The sequence below is a fragment of the Panicum hallii genome, chromosome 2 (genome assembly GCF_002211085.1).
Source record: "Panicum hallii strain FIL2 chromosome 2, PHallii_v3.1, whole genome shotgun sequence".
Lineage (NCBI taxonomy): Eukaryota > Viridiplantae > Streptophyta > Magnoliopsida > Poales > Poaceae > Panicum > Panicum hallii.
In genome coordinates, this window is record NC_038043.1 from 53,490,903 (window position 1) to 53,515,337 (window position 24,435).

Here is a 24,435-nt window from a genome sequence, read left to right on the forward strand (position 1 = left end):
CTAACTATCTACAAAAAATTACTAACTACATTACCTAACTAAACTACTAAAACTACTAAAACTAATTAAATAAATTATGAAATTACCTAAATTGCTAACTACTACAATACCTAACTAAATTACTAATTAAAAAAACCTTACGGGCAGCCGGCGAGCCGGAGGAGGGACGGCCGGTGCCGCGAACGGGCGGCCGGCGAGCTAAAGGAGGGGCGGTTGGTGCCGCGGAGGGCGGGCGATGCCGTGGACAGGCAGCCGGCGAGCCAGAGGAGCGGCGGCTGGTGCTGTGGAGGGGCGGCCGAAGGAGGGGCGGCCGGTGCTGCGGACGGGCGGGCCCACGGAGGGGCGCGGTGGAGGAGGCGGTGGAGGGGCGGCCGAAGGAGGGCGCCGACGACCGCACGGCTGGCGCGGAAGAGCGAGAGGACGAGGGTGCAGGGAGAGAGAAGAAGAGGTCGCGCCGTATAGATGAGGGCTCGGCGCCGTGATCTGTGGTACCGAGATCTCGGGCACGTCAACGCCAAGTCAGCGGCTAGGTCAGGGATCTGAGCGTTATGACTCGCAGCGTCGAGACGTGTTAGACTCACGGCGCCGACTCAGGGTCCAAATTCGAAAATACGTTCTCCGGGGTGCGAATGTAAAAACTTTTTAAAAAGGGGCTAAAATAAAAAAGTACGGAGCGATCGCCTTCAAAAGCTGGGCGCGGCGCTGCCACGCATGCATGCGGTGGGCGGCCTTTTTGTCAGCGCACTGACCTCAGAAAGACCGACATCCATGCAGGCACGAACACACATGCGGTGCAGCAAGACATTGGCAGCGTGTCCCCAGCACCACCTGCTGCTGCTGCTGCCGCCCATCACCATGGCCACGGCCATGGCTGGCATGATCTAGCCTAGCTTCTACTACGTTCCTAGGAGAATTGCCAGGGCCATGTTCGTTCATCTTTCAAGTACTGGGTACTAAAGAGCAGTATTCAGAGGCTGCTGGCTTGTAGTGATCGATCCTATCCGGCTATCCCTGCAACAAGCTAAGCACGCCGTGTTCGTTCATCTTTTGTTGGTCGTCCATTGGGCATTGGCCATGCGGCATCGCTGTCCAGTCCATTGTGTGGCAATGGAGAAAAGGGGAAGGAGATCACATCCACGGACCCATCGGAGGATGAGGGAGGAGCAGGCCCTGTGGTCGAAAGCAAGAGAGCTGAGAGCTGAGCTGAGATGAGATGAGGCCGGGATGCCGGGTGGGCACTGTGCAAAAGTGCGCGCGCGCACACACACATTGTCACACGCGGGGCCCGCAGAACGATTCCATGCAAAAGCAGCTAACTGCTTGCGCCACCGGCATGTCCATCCCTGATGTTTCCCTAGCTTTCAAATTCCAATTGAGAATTTCGACTGTTAACCTCGCACAGGACGTCACATCTGAAGTTGATGTATCAGGGCTTCTAGGGTACCCCAGCTCCTGTTGTGCACATAGGTATATGCCACCCCCGGTTTGAAGGTACGGTACAGATTAGCCGGGGACGTTTGGATAATAAAGCGGACATAGGGCCTGTTTAGATCGCGTGTAAACGCAAAAACGTGTAAACGCAAAATGGCGGCTGTAAACGCAAAAAACCTGTAAATGCAAAAAAAACCGTAAACGCAAAATTTTTGAAGGAATCTTGCCAATTTAAAGTACTAAATGAAGTCTATTTACAAAACTTTTTGCATGGATAGGCTGTAAATCGCGAGACGAATCTAATGAATCTACTTAATCCATGTTTGCAACAGTGATGCTACAGTAACCGTCCGCTAATTATTGCTTAATCATGGATTAATTAGCATCATTAGATTCGTCTCGCGATTTACACCCATCTGTGCAAAAAGTTTTATAAATAGACTTCATTTAGTACTTCAAATTGGCAAGATTCCGTCGCAAAAAAATTTTGCGTTTACAGGGCCCAAATGCCAAAAAAAATACGCCGTTCCGTTTAGATGCGTAAAGACAAAAACGCTGTAAACGCAAAAAAATTTTGCCTTTACATGAGGAACTAAACAGGCCCATAGTATGTATTATCTCGCTTTCTTTTTTACTTTCATTACTTCTTCTTCTTCTTCTTTTTAGGGGGTGCAATTGTTCAGAATAGACATATTTTGAGGATTTGAATTCCGATTCCACGTATCAAATGATTCAGCCTAAATATTTTGAAAGGCAATATAAGTCGGCGGTAGGTAAGGGAAGGCGGTCGAGGGCAGATGGTAGATGCAGGGCAAGCAAAGTGCCACTGGCACCAATGGCTGCACTACCCAAAAGATAAGTTGGTGGTCACTGGTCGGCCGTGATAGCTAGGGGTGGAACTACCTAGGTTTGTGTCACAATCTAAGCTAAACCATCCACTACTACATGTTTTGGAACTGGAATAGAAAATTCAACTTGTGTGTTCATCGTTACTTAGGGTTCTGCACGTGAAAAAAATACCCTCACCATCGGTGAAAGCCCATGGTGGCAAAAGACCCACCAGCGCATGAACGAAGGAGTAAAGTTGTGCTAGCATCATAAATAAGGTGTGTGGTGTGTATGGTAGAACGACCGGAGGTGGGGATTGTGGTTTATGTACGAAGTAAGGGATAGTGATAGGGTCCATTGAACTTAGACTGCCCGTACATGCACCTAATTAATGAACCCCGCATCCATAAGCAATTATAGGCGGCCATAAGATTCACAAAATTTAGATACTCTCTCTACTCCACAAATCCACAAAGGCTGTTTGTTTAGCCTTTAAATTTTATCCCACAAAAAGTATTCCTTTAGATTATAGTAAAGTCCATCTAATTAAAGTAATATCAAATACTAAAAATTAATTGCATAGAGAAGGGTATGGAACCAATCAAATGTTTAAGTAGATCTTACTTTTCAGATTCCAATGCATTTACATTTATTGAGAATGTAGGAAACCAAATAAATAACGTGGTTTTCAATCACAACTGTTATAGCTAATTAGGGGTAATATGATCATTTTCCACTACTAGAAATATATCTAAAATTTGCTAAACGAACAATTTTTATGGGCGTAACATGAAAGTTCACAAAAGTACATATTAATCTAGACATGACTACAAAACCGGTTATAAAACATTTTTAATTATTCTAAATTCGTGTGCTATATCCTGACTGGTGAATCATGAACTTTCGCTAGTGGTTGCACCTACACTACTAGATTTACAATATGTTTCTTGTGCATTATTTTCGAATGACCGATGGTTACTATAGTCCTCTTTAGAATTTTCTTGAATAGCCAAGTTTTTTGTCTAATTATTAAGCCATTTTTCAAGAGTTATCTTTCCCTTTGGGAATTGTCAAATTACAAATTGGACCAAAAACACATGGCCATGAACCAAAAGATAACCCTCAACTATTTAAGTAAAACAATTGTAGAGATGATTAATACGTTGTAATGTACATTCATTACTTATCTTCTGGAGTATGTATAATTCTTTAAGAATCTTTCGATGCAGATTACTGCACCCCAAACGCAAATAATATGCGCGTACAATGCAAATTCTCGAGCAAGTGATAATAATTGCGCTGATGGTGTGATGGGTGTTCGATCTTTCGCCCTTCTGGTTTTCAGCGGAAATAGTGTCAGCACTGTGAACGTAAACTGTGAGACCGTTTGTCGTGCCCATTCGGACGTACACTACGTGTGTGGGAATGCCCGCAGACACGGCCGACAGAGCAGGCACGGACTCATGGTCGCAACTCGCAACGCACGTGCCGGTGCTGCGCGGATGACGACCACCGCCCGCACTCTTGCAGACCGATCGATCGATCGATGCGAAAGTCTTCCCTGATCGCAACGTAACTCTCCGATTACCTAGCTGACAACCTGCTTTTGAAACAGATTAATAAGGCTAAGTGGCGACGACCTACTTTGCACTCCCCGGCCGGAATCGATGAGAAGTCAAGCGAAGCACAACTTGTCACGTGAAGTCGTTTTTGACCCCCGACGACGATGTGGTTTCTGTGTCAACCATGCGAAGCTTAGGTTGGCACGACTCGGTGGACGCACTCGCGTGCAGCGCAAACTGAAAGGTGCCACGGCGCATGCAAAACCATGCATGTGCCGTACGCACAGGCGGCCAGCAATCGAGCGAGACGACAGGGGCACCGCCACCGGCTACTCGTGTCGTATGCGCCGTGCTCCTGCACCACGATGGCACGCACGATCGCGAATATGAGGCCACGCAGGCTGCGCCACCGTCCGTCTAGCTCGGCGCGCGCATGATCCGGCGGTGGCGCGAGACGAATCGGGAGACAGGTCCCCACGCACCGGCTGGCCCACGAAGGCTTACATGACGACTAAGGTCACGCAGAAGACAATTGTTGCCACCCACGCGCCGCGACCTGATCGACTCGGGTCAGAATCATTTTTTTTTCTCTGGGGGTGTAAATTGGCATCACTAAATAAATGTTCTAGAGTAGTAGTAGTAGTAATTCACAAGCCTACACCTGACGCCTGAGGTTGAAGAAGCTCTTTAATTTCGCCGAGCTAGGCCCACCTGAATGTTAAATGATGGGGATGGTCCGCCACATTTAACATTTCTCCGGGTGGAGTTCGGCCGGGGCCTGCTATACAGTTTGTGTAAGCTGGTTAACCAATATAGTTTTAAAATCCATTAGATCCAAATTAGATGTTTAAAATTCAACATTTCAAAAAATTATATTCAATAATTTTTAACAGATGAATCAACATTTGAAAATAGTGGATTCAACGTTTCTCAGAAAAACATTGCAACATTCTAAAAAATTACTAAGATCAACATATTCCGTAACCTATTTCAACATCTCAAAAGAATGGATTCAATATTTTTGAAAATTCCTAGATCAACATTTAAACAAAATAATTTGTTCACTCGTTTTCTTCTCCGGTGGAGCGCGGCAGAGCAGGGCGCGGCGGCGAGAGGGGTGAGGGCAGGGGCGGAGCGGCGCGCGGAGGCGGGAGCGGGAGGCGGCGGGCAACACAAGGGTCGGGGAGGAGGCGGTGGGGCTGAAGCCAAGGAGATGAGATCGAACAGTCATTGGATCCCTACACGAATCTCAAACACCGGAATCCATATAACTGGGCTTCCGGAAGCTACGTAGGTTTGGCGGGGTTCGGCCACTCTGCTGCGTTAAGAAATCCTGCTATGCTCCTCTTGGGCCCAGCTTCACGGGGGCACTGAATGCTTGCCTGGTCTTCGCGTTGGCCCGCCGCCTCGGACGGAGAAGACCGGGCTTAAGCGCGCGCACGCGCGCTCTCGAGCCCAATAGGAGCCCAAGATCGTACCTTACACTGGGGGGCATATTATATATGAACCCGTTTTCAATGATGATGATGAAAGGTATGTATGAATCTTTGCTGAAAACTTTACGCAAATACTTCGATGTTGACGCCTAGAACATCATAACCTAAAATATTCTGAATGCAGAACAGTCAGTAAACGTATTTTACCGTACGAGTTAGATGCTCAGTGAAAGCTGACATTTCAAGCACAGAGGATTTAAAACGACAACGGATTGCGTATTAGACAACATGTGCTTGCATTCAGAGTTTCAAGACGACTAGGTACTAAGAGTTTGTCATTTTTTTCTGTTCTACAAAAGCTGCTGTCTATCATTCTGATCCATCAGGGAAATGTTCAAGGGCATTTTGTTTCCCATTAACATAAAATTCAATCACAGCTTTCATGCGATCCGACTTGTCAGGATGGTAGTTCAAATGCACAATCACCGGCTTCAACTGCTGCAGATGAGCATCCTTCCTCACAGTCTTGAAGAGAACTTTGCTGTTCATGAAGAGGTAGATATCCATGGTTCTTTTGGATGCATGAAGACCTGCATACCCAGGGTGTGATGGAAAAAACAGCTCCTCATTGAAAACTGCTTGGTCCCATGATTTGGGCTCCCGAGAAAGCCGACCAGCTACCCTATCCAGAAGCTCAATTGAAGGAATCGTCGGCCTTATGAAAAAGAATCCAGAATTATAAACCCATATACGCATTGTATGTGCATATCTTGCCCAGCCCATTGAAGGCTCATCAAAAACATCATTGAATCCATAAGCTGTCATGTTGTTGTGGCCATCACTCATGGACTCTACATCAGAATCTCTGTAAAGATAGTTAAAGGGATTCTGGAAGAAAATGATATCAATATCAGAGAGGAGAACACTGTACCCCAGCTGCAAAAATTCCCTCAATATGCGGAATTTGAGTCCAGAAACAGCATGGTTTCCACCTGTCTTGCCAATATTGTCAATACCATCATCAGGATCCCGACGGTAAACTGGGACATCATTGGACTTGCAGAAGTTCTCTATGCTGTCATCTAATGCAACAACTAAATAATTCGAAATATCCACCCGTTTGATGTTAGTGAACCACATCTCAAGCATCTCTTTCACATTAGAGTTTGCCAAGGCAACTATGAGTTCTTTCTTCACAGCAACCTGTTCCAATATCTTCGCCAATCTGGGATTGATGGATAAATCTGGAGCAACTGTTGGATTTGTTCTCAGAGCCTTCACTGTACCAAATGGACCAGCCTTATGCAGGACCTCGTTTTTCCCTTGTCCAGCCAACTGAACCTTCATTGATAGTTCATTGATCTGCTTCCTAAATTCAGCATTTTTCCTTTCCAATGATAACAGCTGTGACTTTAGGTTGGCAACTTCCCGAGATGTATCACAGGCAACTGAGTCAGCCTAAAGGTGAAAAAAATATAATTGTAAAAACAGTATACGAGAACTAAGAAAATGGTCCGTACATGATATATAACTTCAATCGATTTCTTAAAAATAATGACCGGGAAATTTGAAGAAACATATAAGTGATGAATAGATAGTATAACATTTGAATTTGATATCTGCATGATACTGAACAAAACTGCTCTATCTTTTCCTGTAAAACCCTAGGACAGATAGAGGAATGTTAGCACCTTGTAATGATTTATACGACTATCAGGTGCAAAAGAAGGTTCGTGATTCCTTGTTGTCTTCAAGACATTCACAGAAAGTGGCTTCCCCATTGTTAAATTTTGTCTCACTACCCAATTTTCTGTACTTCGTAAACATTTTGTGTTTACCAAGAAAGAGAAGCAGTATAGCACTCTCTTGATGATAAATTATAATCTGAAAGTCGAAAATAAATTGGCTACAAGATCCAAAATTAAATTTTGTTAAAATGATTTTTTATAGTTCACAGTAAGACTGCAGCGGGTTCTAGATGCTGATGAAATTACAAAGATGACTGTTTAGACCCACAGTATCTTAAGAGTATGGTAATGTGAAGGCATAAGAAAGCACTTTTAAAGCATTATGTATATCTCAATCAGTCAAGGTGATAACTGAGACTACGTGTCTAAGTGCAGCTACAAGAAATACATGAACAATCACAAGATGCCCTTGAAGTGCGCATTTCTTGCAACACGATCTAGCGGCATGTGCTGGCAACATTGTGAACAAGCATACAAGGGTATGATCACACCTATACTGTATGCAGCAAGCCAACCTGACCACATCTGTGAATGATCACAGAGCATAGCAGCAGGCAGATAAAAACAGAGCAAAGTGCGTCCAACAATTGTTGTTTCTTCACCAGAGTGATAGCCATTTCATCTCAAAAGAAAGAAATGGTCACCTTTTGGGATGTAGTAACTAAGCTAAATCGCTTGCTTCCTCTGAGGTATTTCCTTATCGAGTTTGTTAAGCTTATTCCATCCAGGCGCACTTAACGTGTTCTCTGCTTGATCTAGTTGGTACCTCAACCTTTTCACAGAAGAAAGAAATTACCACCGCATCATTGCAGCTTTTCAGAATCCGTCAAAGACTGCACTCGATTGATCCAAACGAGAAGAATCCAATAGGCACCCTCGTGCGAGACATTGGATGATGTCCCACGTTCCCCACAACTTGGCTAACTATGATTCGCCATTTGATACTGCTGCATTCGTCCAATATGAACCTTATTCACACGAATAAGTACTGGCAATGCTACATGGATCAATACCAGAAACTTTCTAAAAACGAACAGTCCCCGATCCGGCTAAACCTCCAGATCCCCGGCCCTCCTCCCCCACTAACGGAACAGAAGTACAGAACCAGAGCGAGAGGGAGTGGAAACACGAGTCCGTACCCGGCGAGGCCAATGGATGGCGGAGTCAGGGGCGCTGGAGAAGAAGCCCTCGGGGTAGAAGAAGGCGCACACGCACCCGAGCGCAACGCCGACCACGACCGCCGCGGCGATGCGGGACCCGCGAGACAGCGGCTGCCCGCCGCCGCCGCTGCCGCCGCGCATCAGGGGCGCCTCCCGCCGGCTGGCCATCTCCCTCTACGAGTCCGCCGCCCGCCGCGCAGCGACGAGATGTTGGGGGGGGGGACGGTGTCCGCCTCGTCCTGGCGGATTCCTTTATTCCTTTCCCTGGGGGGAGCAGTTTCGGCGGAGGCGTGCGCGTGACGGCGACGCTCGTTTTTTTGGGTCGCCGTGCTCTCGACTGGGACGGCCGGACGGAGGACGGCGAAGTGATGCGGAGTGGGATTCGTCAAACGGGGAGGCGGTAGGGCCCGCTGCCGCCCGGCAAAAATTCAGCTGATTTTGGGGGTCAACAGCTGATTTTGCAATTTGGCACGGAAGCAATGGACAGCTAAGTTTTGTCATGAATTTCCGTGTATCAGGCTTCATGCTACAGTGCATGCTATCCGGTTATCCCTTGATGCTTGCGGTTTGCGTGCGAGTATGGTCTCCCACCATTGCACATGACGCTTGCGGTTTATAGGTAATGAGGAAGAATATTAGGGGGGGGGGAATCATATATCCCTTTTTTTCTTCAGAATATGAGATGGGATGAGGAAAAGGGAAATGCGGAGACTCATGCCTTCTATGTGGAGCATTGTTGAATAGAGAGGTTAAAATCACAAAATTCAAATCTTAAATCAGATAGAAGGTTATTTTTAGAACGAATTGATCACAATTACATGAGATGCTTGAGTATTTTGTTTTGTCTTATCGGAGCTCGCTGCTAATGGAGCAAACGTTTTGTAAGTATTATAGCAGGCTGTAAGCAGCCTGAATGCTCAAGTGAAGGAGAGAGAGGAGCAGAGAGAAGAAGCAGCTTGTAAATTTACAAACAGCTTCAACGTAAAAATTAAAAAAATTTATGAGAGAAACAGATACATCGTATATTAACGATGAAGGGCTAAATTATTAAATGGAGAGGACCACGACCATGCGGCCACAAGGACCGCCAAGAATCTACCAGTAGCCATTGGTGAGAAAAGGTAAAACCATATACAGTAAGCAAAGTAAAACCATCCAGCTAGATTCATCCTTCCTTTAACCAAAGCACATGCATATACATCGATCAAAGGTTAGAAAAAAACAAAAATAAAGAAGACACGGCACTATTGCGTTTGCGTAAAACCACAACATAACGACTACCCCTCACATTCTGTCAGCATCGACATGTTAAAAACGTGAGGCTGGTTCTTGAGCCTTGCATCAAAGAACCGTCATCTTCCATCACACAGAGACAAAGCTAACAAATCATACGATGTCATATGGCCGTGTGTAAACAGTGGCGTGATCATTTCCCAAGGATCTCCCACGACTCCACCCCTACACGCAATGTTGTTTGCCGTGCACGCGCACAGCGCACCAACGACGCCGGCGATCCCTCCGTAACGAGCGGTCATACGAGGGAGTGGTTTCTCCGGTGAGGCCGCCACCTCTCCTCCACGCAGAGCACCTCGTCGTCGTCGATCTCCAGCTCCAGCTCAGCGGCAGCCGCGCGTTTGTCGCTGAAGCAGCGGGTGCTGGCGTCCTCGCCGCACGGGGACGGCGCGCCTGGGGCCCCTCGCCTCCTGCCGAACAGGTTCTTGAACCCGTGCACCAGCCGCGACTTGAAGCCCCTCGCGTTGCCGTCCCTTGCGGCGGCGCGCCTGGAGCCGACGGGCGCGAGCTCCTCGCCGTCCCAAAGCCGGCTGCGCGGGATCCGAAAGCTGGCGGACTTGCCCGGCGCGCGGTCGATCGCGGAGGCGCCGGCCGCGGCCTCGGCCTGCTGCTGCTGCTCGGAGCGGCGCAGGCGGGTGCGGAGGCTCGCGAGCTCGCGCTCGAGGGTCTCGATGCGGAGGCTGGTGGCCTGCATGGACGCGCGGATGTGCGCGGACTGGCGCAGCGCGGCGTCGCGCTGGAGGATGTCGCCGAGCGTCATGCTGGCGGCGTCCCCCGCGACGCCGCCGCTGAAGGCGCCCGAGAGGGAAGGCTTGAGGATCGGCGCTGCCGGCTGCCCCGGCGCCGGTGCGGCGGTGTGGTGGTGGTGGCTGAGGAGCATGGAGTGGTGGGAGTGGAGCTGCTCGACGAGCATGGCCTGCACGACGAAGCGGAGCGGCAGGCGCGGGTTCTGGACCAGGTGCATGAAGAGATGCTGCGACAGCTTGGTGCAGTTGACGTTGTAGCACAGCCTTCCCTTGTCCTCCTCCGTCAGCTTCCCCTTGTGGTTCTGCATAAACACCGGTGCAGTTAGCAAGTTTACAGGTAAACGTTTCGAAACATATACGATCCCTTAAATTATATGAAAATCAATTGGTTTGCCATGTGGGTTGTAGCCAAAAGGCTAATATAAAAATTCAGACACAATCCATTGCATTTCTCCTGCTACCTTTTTTACTACATCGGTAAGCGATTATTATTTACAAAAGAACATGGTTCAAGGGTGATTGATTATTAGAGAGAGAGAGAGAGAGAGAGAGAGAGTCAATGGTGATTATTTGCAATGGCAGTCTAATACTCTGAACTTCTTGGTACCAAGTAGGAGTATACTAGCTAACTGCACCGGTATTCAGTGCAACCAAACTCTGCTCTGTGAGGTATAAACTGAATAGCTCTGGCATGACTTTGCTGAACATATACTCAACCTAAAGACCAAAACTTCCTATGCATACTGCCTAGACGGTTCCACTGTCGCAGATTTGTGATTTCGTTCACAGGAGCTCCACTGTCCGAGTCTGACTGTCTTGTGGGAAACTGGGAACCGATCAAATCGAAAAGAACCGAAAGAAAATTTGTTTCACGTACGTACCTCCAGGTAGTGATCCACCACGGTGTACATGAGGTCATGGTCGTGCGCGAACCGCGCTTGCATGGCCCCCACGGCCACCAGGAACTCCTCCACGGGGAGCGCGGCCACGTCGTCGAGCCACCTCCCGCCGTAGCCGCCGGACGCCGCGAGCACCTCCAGGCACCGGGCGAGCAGGTCCGCTGCGGGCCCGGCCGCCTCGCCGCCCAGGAACGCCGCGCACGACCGCAGCACCTCCGCGGCGCGGCCGTGGTCCGTGGCCACCTCCTGGAAGAAGTAGTCCTCCGCGGCGCGGGCCAGGCCCCGCCCCGCGCCCAGCTCCAGCCAGCCCGCCGCCGCCCACGTTCCCGCGAGGCTCGCCAGGGACAGCGCCGCCGCCGCCTCGTCGGAGCCGTAGCAGGACGCGACGGCGTGGACGAAAGCGTCGAACGTGAGGCCCAGTGGCAGGGCGACGGCGACGTCGCTGGAATCCGAAAGCAGCCGCCTCAGGTAGCTGCTCTGCGACGTGATCGCGTCCTGTGAACAATCAAAAGTCAAAATCAAGCAAAATTACTGTAAAACGATCACTTCATACAGCAAAAAACGCATTAGTAGGCCCCCGATTTGCAACAGAAAAAAATCCTGCTTTAATGGATGAATTGAGCTGTTCGCTGTAAAATTCCACAATTGCATGATCTTGTCTCGTCACTCTTTCGTCACTAACAACGAACACAAGAACAATGAGTGTACTATCCGTACGGCAGGTACTGACAGATTTTAGCTTGATGCGTGAGCTAAAAGTCGCTGCAATCAGGATGGAGTGCGACCATATGATCTGACGAATGATTACCCGAGCCCACAACCACAAGATAACAAGGCCAAAATGTTGCAGGGCCAGGAGTTGGATCTTGATTATGTGGCAATGCACATGACAACACAGTTTTGGAATATTTGGCAAGGTTGTTGTAATAGCACGCAACTGACTGATAGGCAGTGGACATTGCCAGCAAGGCTACTGAAACAATTCACTAAACTTGAATCATCATCTCATTCTTGTACTCTTCTGCTGGAGTTCTTCAGAGTAAGGGCCTGTTTGGTTGCCCGCTGCACTCTTCAGAGTAACACGATGCGTAGTGATTTCTAGTGCGTTGTGACACCGCATCTTAAGCGTGGCGAAGTGAGACGTAGAACCAAACACGCCCTAAAGTTCCCTAAACATACTGCAATTCCTGGTATGTTCAGAGAAGACCATGTCTGGCCCTTGCAGAAATGCCACTACACTCAGAGCTTCAGAATTACGTGCAGATCCAAGCGAGTGGTAGTACTAAAATACAAACATTTTGAAACGACCTTCTGATGTCAGAGAGACATGAATGCGATGTGGCCATTGGCCAACGGCCAGTACTTTTCGTACGAGTACGTCGACACTACGGTCTGGTCCCAATACATAATCCAACACGGTCGCCGGTATTCGAAATCCCGGCAACTTCACCTGTGCATCTACCTAGAATTTAAGACCCAAACTGAAGTGCACATGCCATGGAGGGAGCCAAATTCCAAACCACCGGATCCCCATCTACACCACTCCCATCTTAAATTCTCAGTTCGAATCGCCAAAGCAACATCCAGAATTCAGAAACGATGCTACTCGAAGAGAATGCAGGAGACCTAGCACTAGTAGAACACTCGAGGGCCACATGCCGATGCTTGATAGTATGTTTAGGTTTTATTTGGATTCAAGTGCTAATAAGTGGAAGTGCTAAACTTTAGCCTTAGCTAATCCGAACGGGAGTGCCAATAGGTTCAAGTTTGAATCTATTCGCTCTACCGTGCTAAAGTTTAGCGTTCAATTTTAGCTCCTCCAAATAGGCACAATTCAACAGCAAAGTTTAACTGAATTAAAACACCACACAGCATGGCGAACCTGATTCACCCACCCTATAAATCGATTCAGCTTCGACTCCACCGTGGACGCTTAGCTAAAACATCCAAAACAGTACAAGAGACAACATCCAAAACAGTACAAGAGACATGTCACTATTTTAGAGGAAGACGCATGAATTTGGTTTCCTACCTAACTTGCCACTGCCACGCCTAAAGTTGGGTAGGTTTGACCAACTTAGGTACCTGTTTGGTATGCAGCTACAGTTGTGGCAAAATTCTTCTGCTGTTATTTTGGTCCCACTTGTCAATAACTTGTAAAAGTGTGGTAAGATACTCTTAGACATAGCAAAGTGTGGCGAAGAATTCGAAAGACTAACTTTAGACAAGTGTGGTAAGAAAAATTATAGCAACTTATGGCGTGTTCGTCGTGAAACCAAACAGCCCTAGTCATCTTGCCTCGATCTGGAAAAATAAGACGGCTTAACGGCACAAGATGGTCAGCCATGGAAATGATTGGTCGATGAACTGACCGATTTTCGAATTATCGCAACGCATTCGCTACTCGGCGAGCAATTTTTGTCAGGTAAGGGAGACGTATGCGAGTGTTTGCCTTCGGGGGAAGGGCGACGGGAGATCAGCCGGAGAAGGAAGCCCGTTCGCCGCACCCACACTGCGGGCGCCGCCGCCGCCGCCGAGCGGCGAGCGCGGAAATCGAGCGAGCGTACGAAAGCACGCTGGAAACCAGGGGCTATTTTATAAAAACTACTGGTGGCTTAATTTAAAGTCGGATCCCGATTAGTAGTCGCGATCCGAATTGGGGGTGTTTTTGTAAACATTCGATCCAAACTGGGAGCTATTTATAAATACTCTGATCCAATTAGGGGCTTTTTTGCAAAAAAGCTGGGCACCTGCGAACTCACCACGGGCCATTGGCCCATGGCAGCATCCATGTGTCCCTCCGGTCATCCTCACCTCGCCCAGCCCCAGCACGGACGAGCCCGGGCCTGGCCGGTTCTCAGTCCGCATCCGCTCCTTCACCCGACGCGCCGTGCCCGAACCCAGACGAGGTGGCGAAGGTCGTTGGAAACGGCGGCCGGCTGGGGGAGACACGGTGCTCCAGGAGCTGTGCGCGTGCGCAGCGAGCGACGACGCGTCGCGACGGAGGTGATCCGGCGGGAGGCCCGCCATGGACGCGATGGTCGAGCGCTACTACTAGAACACTCGATGGCCATATGCTGAAGGCATGCTCGAGTAATACTTGCCCAGGCAGTAACTCCGGCGTGTGATGGTCTGAAGGACTGACGGTTACAGAAAGAGTAGACTGAAAGTTACGACTCCTCCCGCGCTGATGCGCTAACCAAGGCGGGGACGACGCCGGGGTGGTAAATGAATGAGCTACAGGTGCGTCATCAATTATTGCCTCTTCGGACGCCATTGTTGGGAGCTGCTCCTCGTGGGGCAGAGCTGACAGAGACGGGAGAAGAGGATCTGCGGCCATTCATCATGGTTCGAAAGCTCAACCACTAGTCCACTACTCGAAGCAATCGCAATCCGATGGAAACGGCAAGCAGAGTCTGTGTCTTTCATCAGCTGGGAATTGGTAGCTGCAGCTTGCTGCTTGCTGCTCGCTGCTTGCCCCAACGAAATCACGTGCAGTGCAGGTGCATCCGGCAAGAGAAGAGGCCTGCGAGGTTGTGCCAGAAACAGAGGAGGCAGAGGCCACGGTGAATCTATGGCAACTGCCAACTGGGCAGTCTCCTGGTGCAGGGAGAACGAATGCACAGTAACTAATGCGAGTAACTCGTTTCTTGCCTTCACAGTAGACGTGTGCTGCTATTGGGGTGAGGTTTCAAGGGTTGCCGTTTCAGTGTAAGCGTCCAGCCGGGCACGCGAGTTAACTCGCCATGGATGATAAGTTTTTGTTTGTAACGGAAGGGATACAGCTGCAGTGTACGATCTATCTTAAAGACGGGGACGAAAAAACTGCTGGAATCACTAATGCAGCAGGACAGAGGAGCCAGTTCCGTTACCATGCTTGAAAAACTTCGATCAGGACGGCAGTACAGCAGAGAAAAACTTTGAGCTTAAAAATAATTTCGTTGAAAATTCAGCAGAGAAAGAAGAAGAAGAAAAAAAAACCTGAACTCAGAAATCACCACCGATGTTAAGAGAAGATTCAGCAGAGAAGAGAATAACGAATGGAGGGTGTTACCTTGTGCAGTGGGAGGCGATGGTCCTGGACTCGAACGATCACGTCCGGCTTGCGCGATCCGTTGGCCCGCGACCTGCATGGATCCACCAGCATCAAGGAGGGCGATCGGTCAGTCAGTCTTGTTCGACAGTCCCCGGCGGAGCAAAATTCACCGCTCCAACTCCAATCCCGTCCGGAATCCAAGCGCCGGGCGCACGCGCGAGTCGAATCGATAGCGTCGCGATGAGCATGAGCTACACGCGGTGGCACGTACCATGCTTGCACGGCGCGCCTGAGCGCCGGCGGCAGGGACGGGTGCGCCGCCGCGGCGTCCTCCTCCTCCTCCACCTCCGGGGAGCACGAGCGCGAGGTGGCCGCCGAGGACGACATGGTGGGCGAGTCGAAGCGCTCCTCCTCCTCCTCCTCTTCGTCCTCCTCCTCGTGGTCGTCCTCGTAGATGGTGTCGACGACGCCGAGCTCCTGCCACCCCCTGCTCATCTCCATGCCGCGCCCCCTCTCTCCCCTACTCCTCCGGTTGCTGGAGCGGCTGGCTTGTGGTAGGGCAGGCAGCGGGAGTCGCAGCAGTACCCGGCGATGCCGTCAGGGGGGTCGGGGTCGGGGGTGTTAAATCGGGGCGGCAATGAATGCGTGCATGTGGAGGGTAAATGCGGTGGCACCCCGCGGCCGGCCCGCCTCCCTCCTCCTCTGATCCCTCCCTCCTCCCTGTCCTGCAGCAGGGGACGCCGCTGCAGGTGGTGCCCGAGACGAGAGCTCGTGTGGTTTGAACCTCGGCTCTGATGGCGAGGGGACAGCGTCGGCTGACATCGGCGTAATGGATGTCTCGGGTTCAAAACCTTCATGGACTGAACACCTAGATTCCGTTCCTTTCCGTTCCGTTCGGAATTTTGATTTTTAATAGCATGCGTTCTTTTTAGCATCGAGGATATTCAATCTCGCTGGGCTTTAAAAGGTTCCATGTGAAATCTCCGTGACAATCCAGCCTTGCAGATAACGTTGGCATGCAAACGTCATTAAGAGATGTCGTCCTAACTTTGGATGAGACGATCTCCTGGCTCCTAGTATCATTTGAATGCTGACTGTGACCAACCAGTACTAATTCAAATCTCTTTTTTTTCTTAAAAAAAATTGCTACTCCATTAGTGCGCATGGGGCCGGATTGAAGAAAGCAATTAGTTCGTCATCAAATCTCGCTTCCTAGGCGGAAGCTTCCATTTAACTTGAGGTTATAGAGAGCAGTACTAATTTCACTTTCATGGGCCTCCGTTTCGCACATAAACTGACCACATGGTTTGTTTTGTCCGCATCCGTCCCGTAAACTAAAAGCCGAGCATGGAAACGGTTGCCTTAAAAACTACGTTCGGGCCGGCGGCTAGTACTAGTAGGGTGATCCGGAAGTAAAAGGCCCGGTGTGCATCTAGATTCGTGCCAGCAGAGCTGTCCTTTGGCATCTACCCAAGCGACGCGCTGCGTCGCACTTGCCCTTGCACGGTGGCCCACTGGTACGTGTTCGCGCGAGGAATGGCGGTCGCGTCGTACGCGGGCAAGCACGTGTTTGGCGATTTCCGTTCGTGCGCGCGGCGTGCCGCGATCCTGCGTGTTCGTGCGGTGCTCTGCATTCGTCCGGTCCGGCGATGGCCGGAGCCGCTGTAACTGACGTTGACCTTTTCGCGACTGTTCCTGCGCGTGCAATACATGCTGCCTGTACAATGGTACGTGTTCCACGGCAGCCGTTGGATCGCACACGATGGGCGGCTCAGGATCCAGATCGACGAGAGGTGGCTGCACGCGCTGGATAACGTCATCAGCACGGCAGGTCGGCAGCAACTCATGACGCTGTGTTCGGGTCTCGAAGCCATTCTTAAAAGAAGATGAAAATGGCTACGAAGAGAAAAGGTCAACGAGGAACAAGATACAGTAAGTTCGTTACACACCCTGTGGTGACCTTTGTGGCTCTGTCAGTCTGGATTCTGGAAAGAACATTGCAACTGTTGCCAAGTCTTCCATGAAGAAGCTCGGCTGCTGAGCTCCTGCACGTCCCTGACGCAAAGAAGCACGCGCGTACATCCTGAATTCCTGATATGAAGCGACGGGAGTCGATCGCCTGCAACGCTGCGAGGACATGCTGGGGAGGAGTAAATGATAAGGCATGAAGAAGACACAGTGTAGAGCCATAAAAAGTCATGAGGTTTGCGACTGCCGATCCGGGTGGCAGTTTCTGTGGCTCTCTAGCGTTCTAGCACTCTAGCCATAGCTTGACGCAGGAACAGTCATATGCAGAAGATTCTTCACTCTTCAGTTTCTTTTAGAAAAGGATCCTGTTCGAGTCAGTAATTTTGTTTGCACTAAACTTTAAGAAAAGTCAGCAGCATTGCCCTGTCATTTAGCGAGGAATTTCGTTTGTCACTTGCATTGAAGGGACACTGTCAGTGTTCAGATAACTTTTTTGAATTTTTTACAGCGATGTAGGTAAATGCGAGACCTGAACCTGCAGAGCAAGGGCGACAATGCTGGAGGGGACTTGTCCGCGTCTTTTCTTCGTTCAAGCCGATATCAGCGATCAACACCCAGTCCTTTGCCCGTGTCAAAATTCGCCGATCTAGAAACTATCCAAATCTTCCTGACTTGCTAGCGTAAGCTAATCATACACCGATTGGTATGTACGTCATCAGTTTGAGAATGTTTGATCTCTGGGTTTTCGGGGTTTTTTTCACCATTCTTTTATTCATTTCAGACATGAATGGAATACACAAGTCAAAAAGATCGGCGACATATATACACATTTCTTTTTTCCTTCGGAAACAGCAACACAAAGAGAGACTTGACTTTGAGCTTGCGAGAATGCGAGCCGTGAGCGCCTTGTTACGCTCACAAGCTGAGCTTTCTTTGATTATTACATTAATGCATGGCTAAGTACGAATTAAACATAACGAATTGCAGTTAACTACTCCCCCTAACAAGCTGAATCGCTGATGCTCGCGTCCTCCAGAGTTCAGAGGAAGCAAGCACGCGCACAGCCCTTGCCACCGTCCCTCATTTCCGACGATAGGCTGACCCTGCGATCACGGCTGCCGGCCTGCCGTGCTCCTCGCTGCGACGCACGGCCGTCGTCTCCACGTAGTCCGACCGCGCGCGGCGGTGCAGAGTGCCGGACGCCATGTCGACGACGCTCGCCGCGGCGGCGCTGTCGGGCAGCTCCGAGTAGTCGATGAGGTGCCGCCTGCTGCCCCCGCCGCGGGAGCTGCCGCCGTCCGACGAGACGGAGCGGTACCCGCTCCGCTCCTGGCTCCTCCTGAACGCGTCGATCACGAACGGGATCAGCCCTTCCATTGCTGCTGTGTGTTCCAAGCTTTCCTTTTTTTTCTTTCGCGAAGTGGTTGTGGTTCACGCCCTTGCTTTTGCTTACTTCGCTTGCGTTGCTTCGTGCCGTGCCGAGGACTGGGGCCGTGCGCATTTATACAGGCGGGTCCGAGCCTTCCCGGCATGGACCCGGGCGCGCAAATTTGACTGGCCGGCTTGGAAATTTCGCCGGCCGGCTGCCCGACCTCCTGCTGGAATCCATTTCGTCACATGGTCAGCAGGCAAACCTGGGCACCCCAGTCCGTCTCGGATAAGTTCCCCCGGCAAGATGGCGGCGTTGATGTTGCCGTGCGAAACAGTGGGCGATCGGAGGATCTTCTCCTGCAAGGGTTGCGTGCACACGCAACCGATCGAAGAAGCACCACTGTTTTGACCTCACCTGCCCTGCTTGGAAAGGTGTGGATTCGTCAGCAGAGAGCAGATAATGGATGGATCATTTGTTATCTTGGACCGGCTGAAGATTCTGTTAGTAGCACTATAATAACCATACGTTCCACGTCATAAAGCTGATGCTCAGCTGATCACGGCTCAGAGTATCCATTGCCCGTTGGTGTTCATCTGATCAGGTTCGGCAATGTGAGTTTAACTTTTATTCTGGTTCAAAATAAAAGTTTAAACTTTATGAAGTGAAGCGATCTACAGGTTTAGTTCTCTAAATCCATTCTATTCTGAATTGAGAAAAAACTTAGAATGGAAAAAAGGAACGTGATTTCGGATGAGCACGTTGATCACGTGATCGGATAAGCTTCGCCCTGCCTGTGCACGAGTCTCATTTCCCTGATGTCCATGACATTAGTACAAGGGGCCGCAGTCACAAGCTAACAGCGGCTTAGATACCTGCTCATTGACCAACGTTCATGGTTGTCGGCTGCTTTTCGCGTCAATGCCGCAGGCAACCTGACCACGCCGCCGCCCTATCGTAATGCGAAACAAAGGTTTCTACCAGCAATGCCGCGAGGTTGTTTCCTCAGAAGCTTCAGCGTCACAAGGCTTGCGACCCTGACGTCGACTTCAACAGTCGCAATTTTCATTGCAAGCGACCTTTTGTTACATACTACATTACCCGATGTCCATTTCGTTCAGAAGATTCAGTGATACTGAACGTGGTTTCGACAATGGACAGGCACAGGCACCCGGCGTTATCAGTGGCTCAGCTGGATCAAGAAAACTCACGACGTCGTATGCGCATCTCAATGCACGCCCTATTTAGTAATGCGCCCCCGATATAGTTATGAAAAGGTATGTTCGGAATTCTATATATTAATTTCCATGACAGAGAACACGATATGACAACATTACCAAATTGCAGAATCATTTCTTCTCATGGTACCCACTTACATTCAATCAAGTTCAAAAGAAACGGGAAAACAATTGTAATAGGAAAATATTAAGCATATAATGAATAAAGTGCTACTCTAAAACAGGAGGATTAAAGACTTTTAAGAATTTCGCAGTGATGAGGATCAACTTCTTTTCCGTTTCTTTCTTTTTTGAAAAAGGAATCAAATTCTTAATCTGAACAGGTCCAAAAACAAAAGGCAACTTCAACAGGGCAAATGGCTAATTTAACATCTAGTGGCAAGATGCAGGGAGGACAATGCAGGACGACAGATATAATTACTCCATATAATACCTTCATTGCAAAAACTGCATTAGTAGCAGCATGCAAAACAGAGTCACAAAGCATTCAAGCAACCAGAATTCACATCTTAGGACAGTCAGACTTGCAGACGACTATAACATAGGATTTAAAGACAACAAATCACCATAGGCCTTCAAGTGCGATAACTTCTTTTTTTTGAAAGATAAGTGCGATAACTTCTTGACACACTACTACCATGATGGTTGACCCGAAATTAAATAGACACTTGAGTAAGGTAACTTCACGACACATCACTGCCATGATACTGATTAAGTTCGGCATCTTCTTGAAACATTACTGCCATGATTGTGACTTGTCATTTTGTTCTTAAGCTCCTCCAGAAGAGGACAGTGCTGGCCCATGCACATCAAGCTCTGGATCTGAAACAAAGGGGGACAGAGTCAAGCAAAATAGTGGTATGCAGAAGGTGGCAGACAAAAAGTGAATAAGAGAGGATATGTACTTACAGCTGCTTTTCAATTGTTTCTGCGTAGGTGTAGTAAACCCGAGCTGTTGCTGCTGTGGCGTCCTTCCATGGGCCAGCACAGGCATGAGGTTGGCTGATTGCTAATCAGAGTCTTCGTACAAACCGTCATCATCAGAAAGCTCATCAAATGAGCGGATATCCAGCTGGTAGCGCAACATACCACCAATGCCACCAAATCCTCTACAGAACTGTGATCCCTCTTGAGACTTGTTGGTGACAAACTCAAGCGAGCAGCCAAACTTCTTGTATTCATTAGCAAACCATTCCAAGAGAGACATCTTCTCCTGAACTTCCAGCTCAGCATTGGTGGTTGGATCACGGAAATTGCTCTGGTCAGCTTCCTGCTCTTTGTTCAGATGTTTTATAGTAACTTCACCAGAGGCACTGTTCTTGAGCACATATCTGTTGATATCCAGATTCTCCCACACTATCAGGGTCTCCACGGCACCCATTTCAAGTGCCTTCAGGGTGTCATCAACACCAAACACATATTTCCCAGTGTCCTGACTGATCTCTTCAAAGTACTTGCCGATCAGCTTCTTCTCTTGAATGAACTTCACATTTGCTAAGATCTCAGCTGACAATTCAATAGCTTGGTTGAAACCATTTTCACCACCATAAGAAACATCAACCACATTAAGTATCTTTGCTTGAAGTCGCTGATCAAACATGTCAGATTGGCTCAGCTCTGTCTTAAAATCAGCAGAACCAGCAAGAATGAGCCCGGCAACATTAGGCTGACTAGTAGCTGGATTGATGAAAAACTGTGTAGCAAGCTCAGCAGTTTTGCGGACATAGTTGTGGCGTTTCTCCATCCGAAGCCGAGCAAAACGCAAAGCAGACTGTCCTCCTCTACCATGCTTCTTTGGGAGATCAACAGTGAACTTGTGAAGCACTTCACGGGTATTGCCACTTAGTGTGCCAAAAAGAGTACCATTACCATCCATGACAATGAACCCAAACTTGTCATCAGATTCTAAGAGCTCATTTAGAGCCTCAGTGTGGAACTTGTTGTCACAAAGGTATAGCGACACATTAATAGGCTTGAAGGGCTCAAAATCAATAGTAACTTTCTTTTCCTTTCCATCTTCAGTAACAATGGTTCCAGTGTAGAGAACCAATCCGTTCGGAGGCACTTTGTTGTAGAGCTTCAACCTCTGTTGAGCTGAGGTGATGGCAGCCAAAACAGATTGACGATTAACTCTACTCTTGATGTTTGAAGCAGTACCATATTCATCACCTAACATCTTAGCCACTCGAGCAATCTGATCACGTGGAGGCATGATAAGAGAGATCATGCTTGTGCCATTGCCTCTAGCGGACTCCAATGCCTTGATCAGCTTCTTAATCTTCCAAATCTCAATGTTCCTATCAGTCTCATGGCTGTCAGACATCTTGACTAGGTCTGGATGATTAGTCAACCTGTGGAGACCACAAAACACACAAACAAACATAATATGAGACATGAATAAAAACATCAAGCCCAATTCTCAAAGTGAAATGAAAATAGAGAATGCATCATAACAATTGACTATTAGAATTAAATGAATGTTCTCCAAGTTTCGTTAACAAGATTTGCATTTCCAAAGGCCCAGTTGAACCATCATTAAAATCCAAACTAAGGTAACATATAAACAAACAATAAGGAGGGGGGCGGGGGGGGGGGGGGGGGGGGGGAGGGGGTTGATTGAAAAGTGCAACTATTTTAATGGAACTAACATCCTCCCCACATAATTTGTTTGGATTGCCAATATTTCCAGGAATGAAATAGATATATAATATTTGTACTGTGGTACTCAGACACAAGACCAGCACAAGAGTTTTGTAGTGCAAACAGATAAGCTAGAAAAAAAAAAGTTAATATTCGTGTGATTCACTACATGTGTTCCATCTGAGACATCTCAAATTAGTTTGCAGTGTGCAGAAACCATTGTATAGTGAAATCACTTCAGTTAGCTGGCAAATCTAGGTTCACAAACAACTATATATAGAAGTAAATTAAAAGGCACCAAATATGATCCTGCTAACAAAATAAGTAAGAAAATTAGGTATAGAATATAATTCATACAAAATTGCACTTAACAAGGGCCGTAAACTTCTGATATGTTGTCATAACCAACTTTGACAATCCTCCAAGCTCATATCCACTTGCACTGTTTACCTTAGAGAAGGTAACTCTTAAGGAGGAATAGGTTCTATTGCATATCTAAGAAACTTCTAGCTCCCAAGATACTGTTTGGAAATCTAGCAAATTAAGAACAAAAGTACGGGTGGTGAAAAGTAAAACCAAGATGATATGGATGCACTTGTTGAGGTAGACAAATTGCTTTTAGTCAGTGCTTTCTCATGTAAATCTATAGGCTCTCTAACTGGTACTGCACCTACTGGGCTGAACTCTAAATACCAGATAATCAAAATAACATCAATTCATACATTCAGAATCACCACCTCTGAATTCTCAAACATGTATCTAGGGATCGATATAATCTACTCTTTCTTCCACATAACCAATAAATAAACCAAACCAAAACATCGACTAGAAATACCAAGCGCAGCACGGATCCACAAATCTGCGTCCCTAAACACTCGTGGGCAGATGAAGGAGCTGCGGACGGCAGCCCGCCCAAACAGATCGTGCTATAACGACGGCAACAGATCCCAGCACGATCTAGAAATTTCACAAAACCCCAGATCGTCTCAGTACTAGACCCGATCGGATGAACCGCAACCGGCTACGACTACCCGATCGCGACCGAATCTGACGATTACGTCAAGGAACAAACGCGCTGCACGATCCGATCGGATCCGAGCGACACACAAACGACTACATGCCCTGAAGAATTTCGGCGCTGCGAGACGGGATTGAACCGAGGAAGAGCGGATCGGAGCTAGGGTTCCTTACCGAGGAGCGAGGGCCGGCGGCGGAGGCGGAGCGCAGCCGACTTCTCGCGTGTGGAGGCGGGGGGGGGGGGGGGGGTGGGGGTGTTGTCTAAGGGAAACCCTCGCGCCGTCTGGTTGTCGGCTGTTGTGGTTGTGGCCCGATAAGGCCAGGGCAGATATCAGAGCCGCGTCGTTGCGGGCGCGATCAGGTGGCCGCCTGGGCCCGCGTGCAGTGGAAGCGCGTGACTCGGCGGGCAGACCTAGGGCTGCGGTTGACCAGTTCATCGCGTGCGGACTTGCGGTGGCAGGAGGAGCAGGCCAGCAGCCCAAGAAAACACGGACCTGGTGATTGGAACCCAATTTCAGCTAGCAACATTTAAGGCCCAATATGATATATGCACCAAAAAGATCGTCGAGGGCAGATCAATAGCAAGGCCCAAAAATCACCGTACATGTTTTGAATGGCCGATTGACTGCACTGTATAGTACTGCTGATGGTCCTTCAGTAGTTCATACCTCACTTTTGTTTAACCTGTTCCGTACTAGATACCTAGATGAATGAAGACTCCCATATGCGTTAGGATCAGGAAGAAGTGGGGAAAAACCAAACGGGAACAGAAAGGGGAACTGAAGGAAATTGCAAGGAGCAGCAGCAGCAACTCACTGATTACGGAAAACAAAGGTCTTGCCACGGCGGCGCCACTACTGCTACTGCTACTCTAGGGATACTATTAGGGCTGTTCTCCTAGGATGAGCTTACAGACCAGGGGACCGAAGCCTAAAATCAGGTGGCTTGATCATTACATTAGCAACAGAACTGCATTAAGCTAGATACTGTTTAACATCTGAAAAGAGCACTTAAGCGCAAAACGCGCCCGATTTTGATAAGAAGTTAAGAACCTTGGATGCGAA

General features: G+C 48.7%; 4 protein-coding genes across 4 annotated transcripts; all 4 read right to left on the reverse strand.

Moving 5' to 3' along the window:
- Positions 1-5,512: 5,512 nt before the first annotated feature.
- LOC112879413 (arabinosyltransferase RRA3-like) lies at positions 5,513-8,393 on the reverse strand. The gene is made up of 2 exons (XM_025943657.1): positions 8,145-8,393; positions 5,513-6,715 (listed from the first exon to the last, which is right to left on the reverse strand). The coding sequence occupies exons 1-2, from the start codon at positions 8,331-8,333 to the stop codon at positions 5,627-5,629; spliced, it is 1,278 nt and encodes a 425-aa protein (XP_025799442.1). The 5' UTR covers positions 8,334-8,393; the 3' UTR covers positions 5,513-5,626.
- A 989-nt stretch (positions 8,394-9,382) lies between these two features.
- LOC112883030 (BTB/POZ domain-containing protein At3g49900) lies at positions 9,383-15,713 on the reverse strand. Its single transcript, XM_025948251.1, has 4 exons — positions 15,411-15,713; positions 15,158-15,230; positions 11,086-11,598; positions 9,383-10,506 (listed from the first exon to the last, which is right to left on the reverse strand). The coding sequence occupies exons 1-4, from the start codon at positions 15,638-15,640 to the stop codon at positions 9,697-9,699; spliced, it is 1,626 nt and encodes a 541-aa protein (XP_025804036.1). The 5' UTR covers positions 15,641-15,713; the 3' UTR covers positions 9,383-9,696.
- A 2,192-nt stretch (positions 15,714-17,905) lies between these two features.
- LOC112882968 lies at positions 17,906-18,634 on the reverse strand. Its single transcript, XM_025948171.1, has one exon. The coding sequence runs from the start codon at positions 18,482-18,484 to the stop codon at positions 18,188-18,190; it is 297 nt and encodes a 98-aa protein (XP_025803956.1). The 5' UTR covers positions 18,485-18,634; the 3' UTR covers positions 17,906-18,187.
- Positions 18,635-20,120: 1,486 nt separating this feature from the next.
- On the reverse strand, positions 20,121-23,636 carry LOC112880673 (eukaryotic peptide chain release factor subunit 1-3-like). Its single transcript, XM_025945409.1, has 3 exons — positions 23,546-23,636; positions 20,624-22,065; positions 20,121-20,536 (listed from the first exon to the last, which is right to left on the reverse strand). Exon 2 carries the CDS (start codon positions 22,035-22,037, stop codon positions 20,724-20,726), a length of 1,314 nt encoding a protein of 437 aa, XP_025801194.1. The 5' UTR covers positions 22,038-22,065; positions 23,546-23,636; the 3' UTR covers positions 20,121-20,536; positions 20,624-20,723.
- Positions 23,637-24,435: the final 799 nt, after the last annotated feature.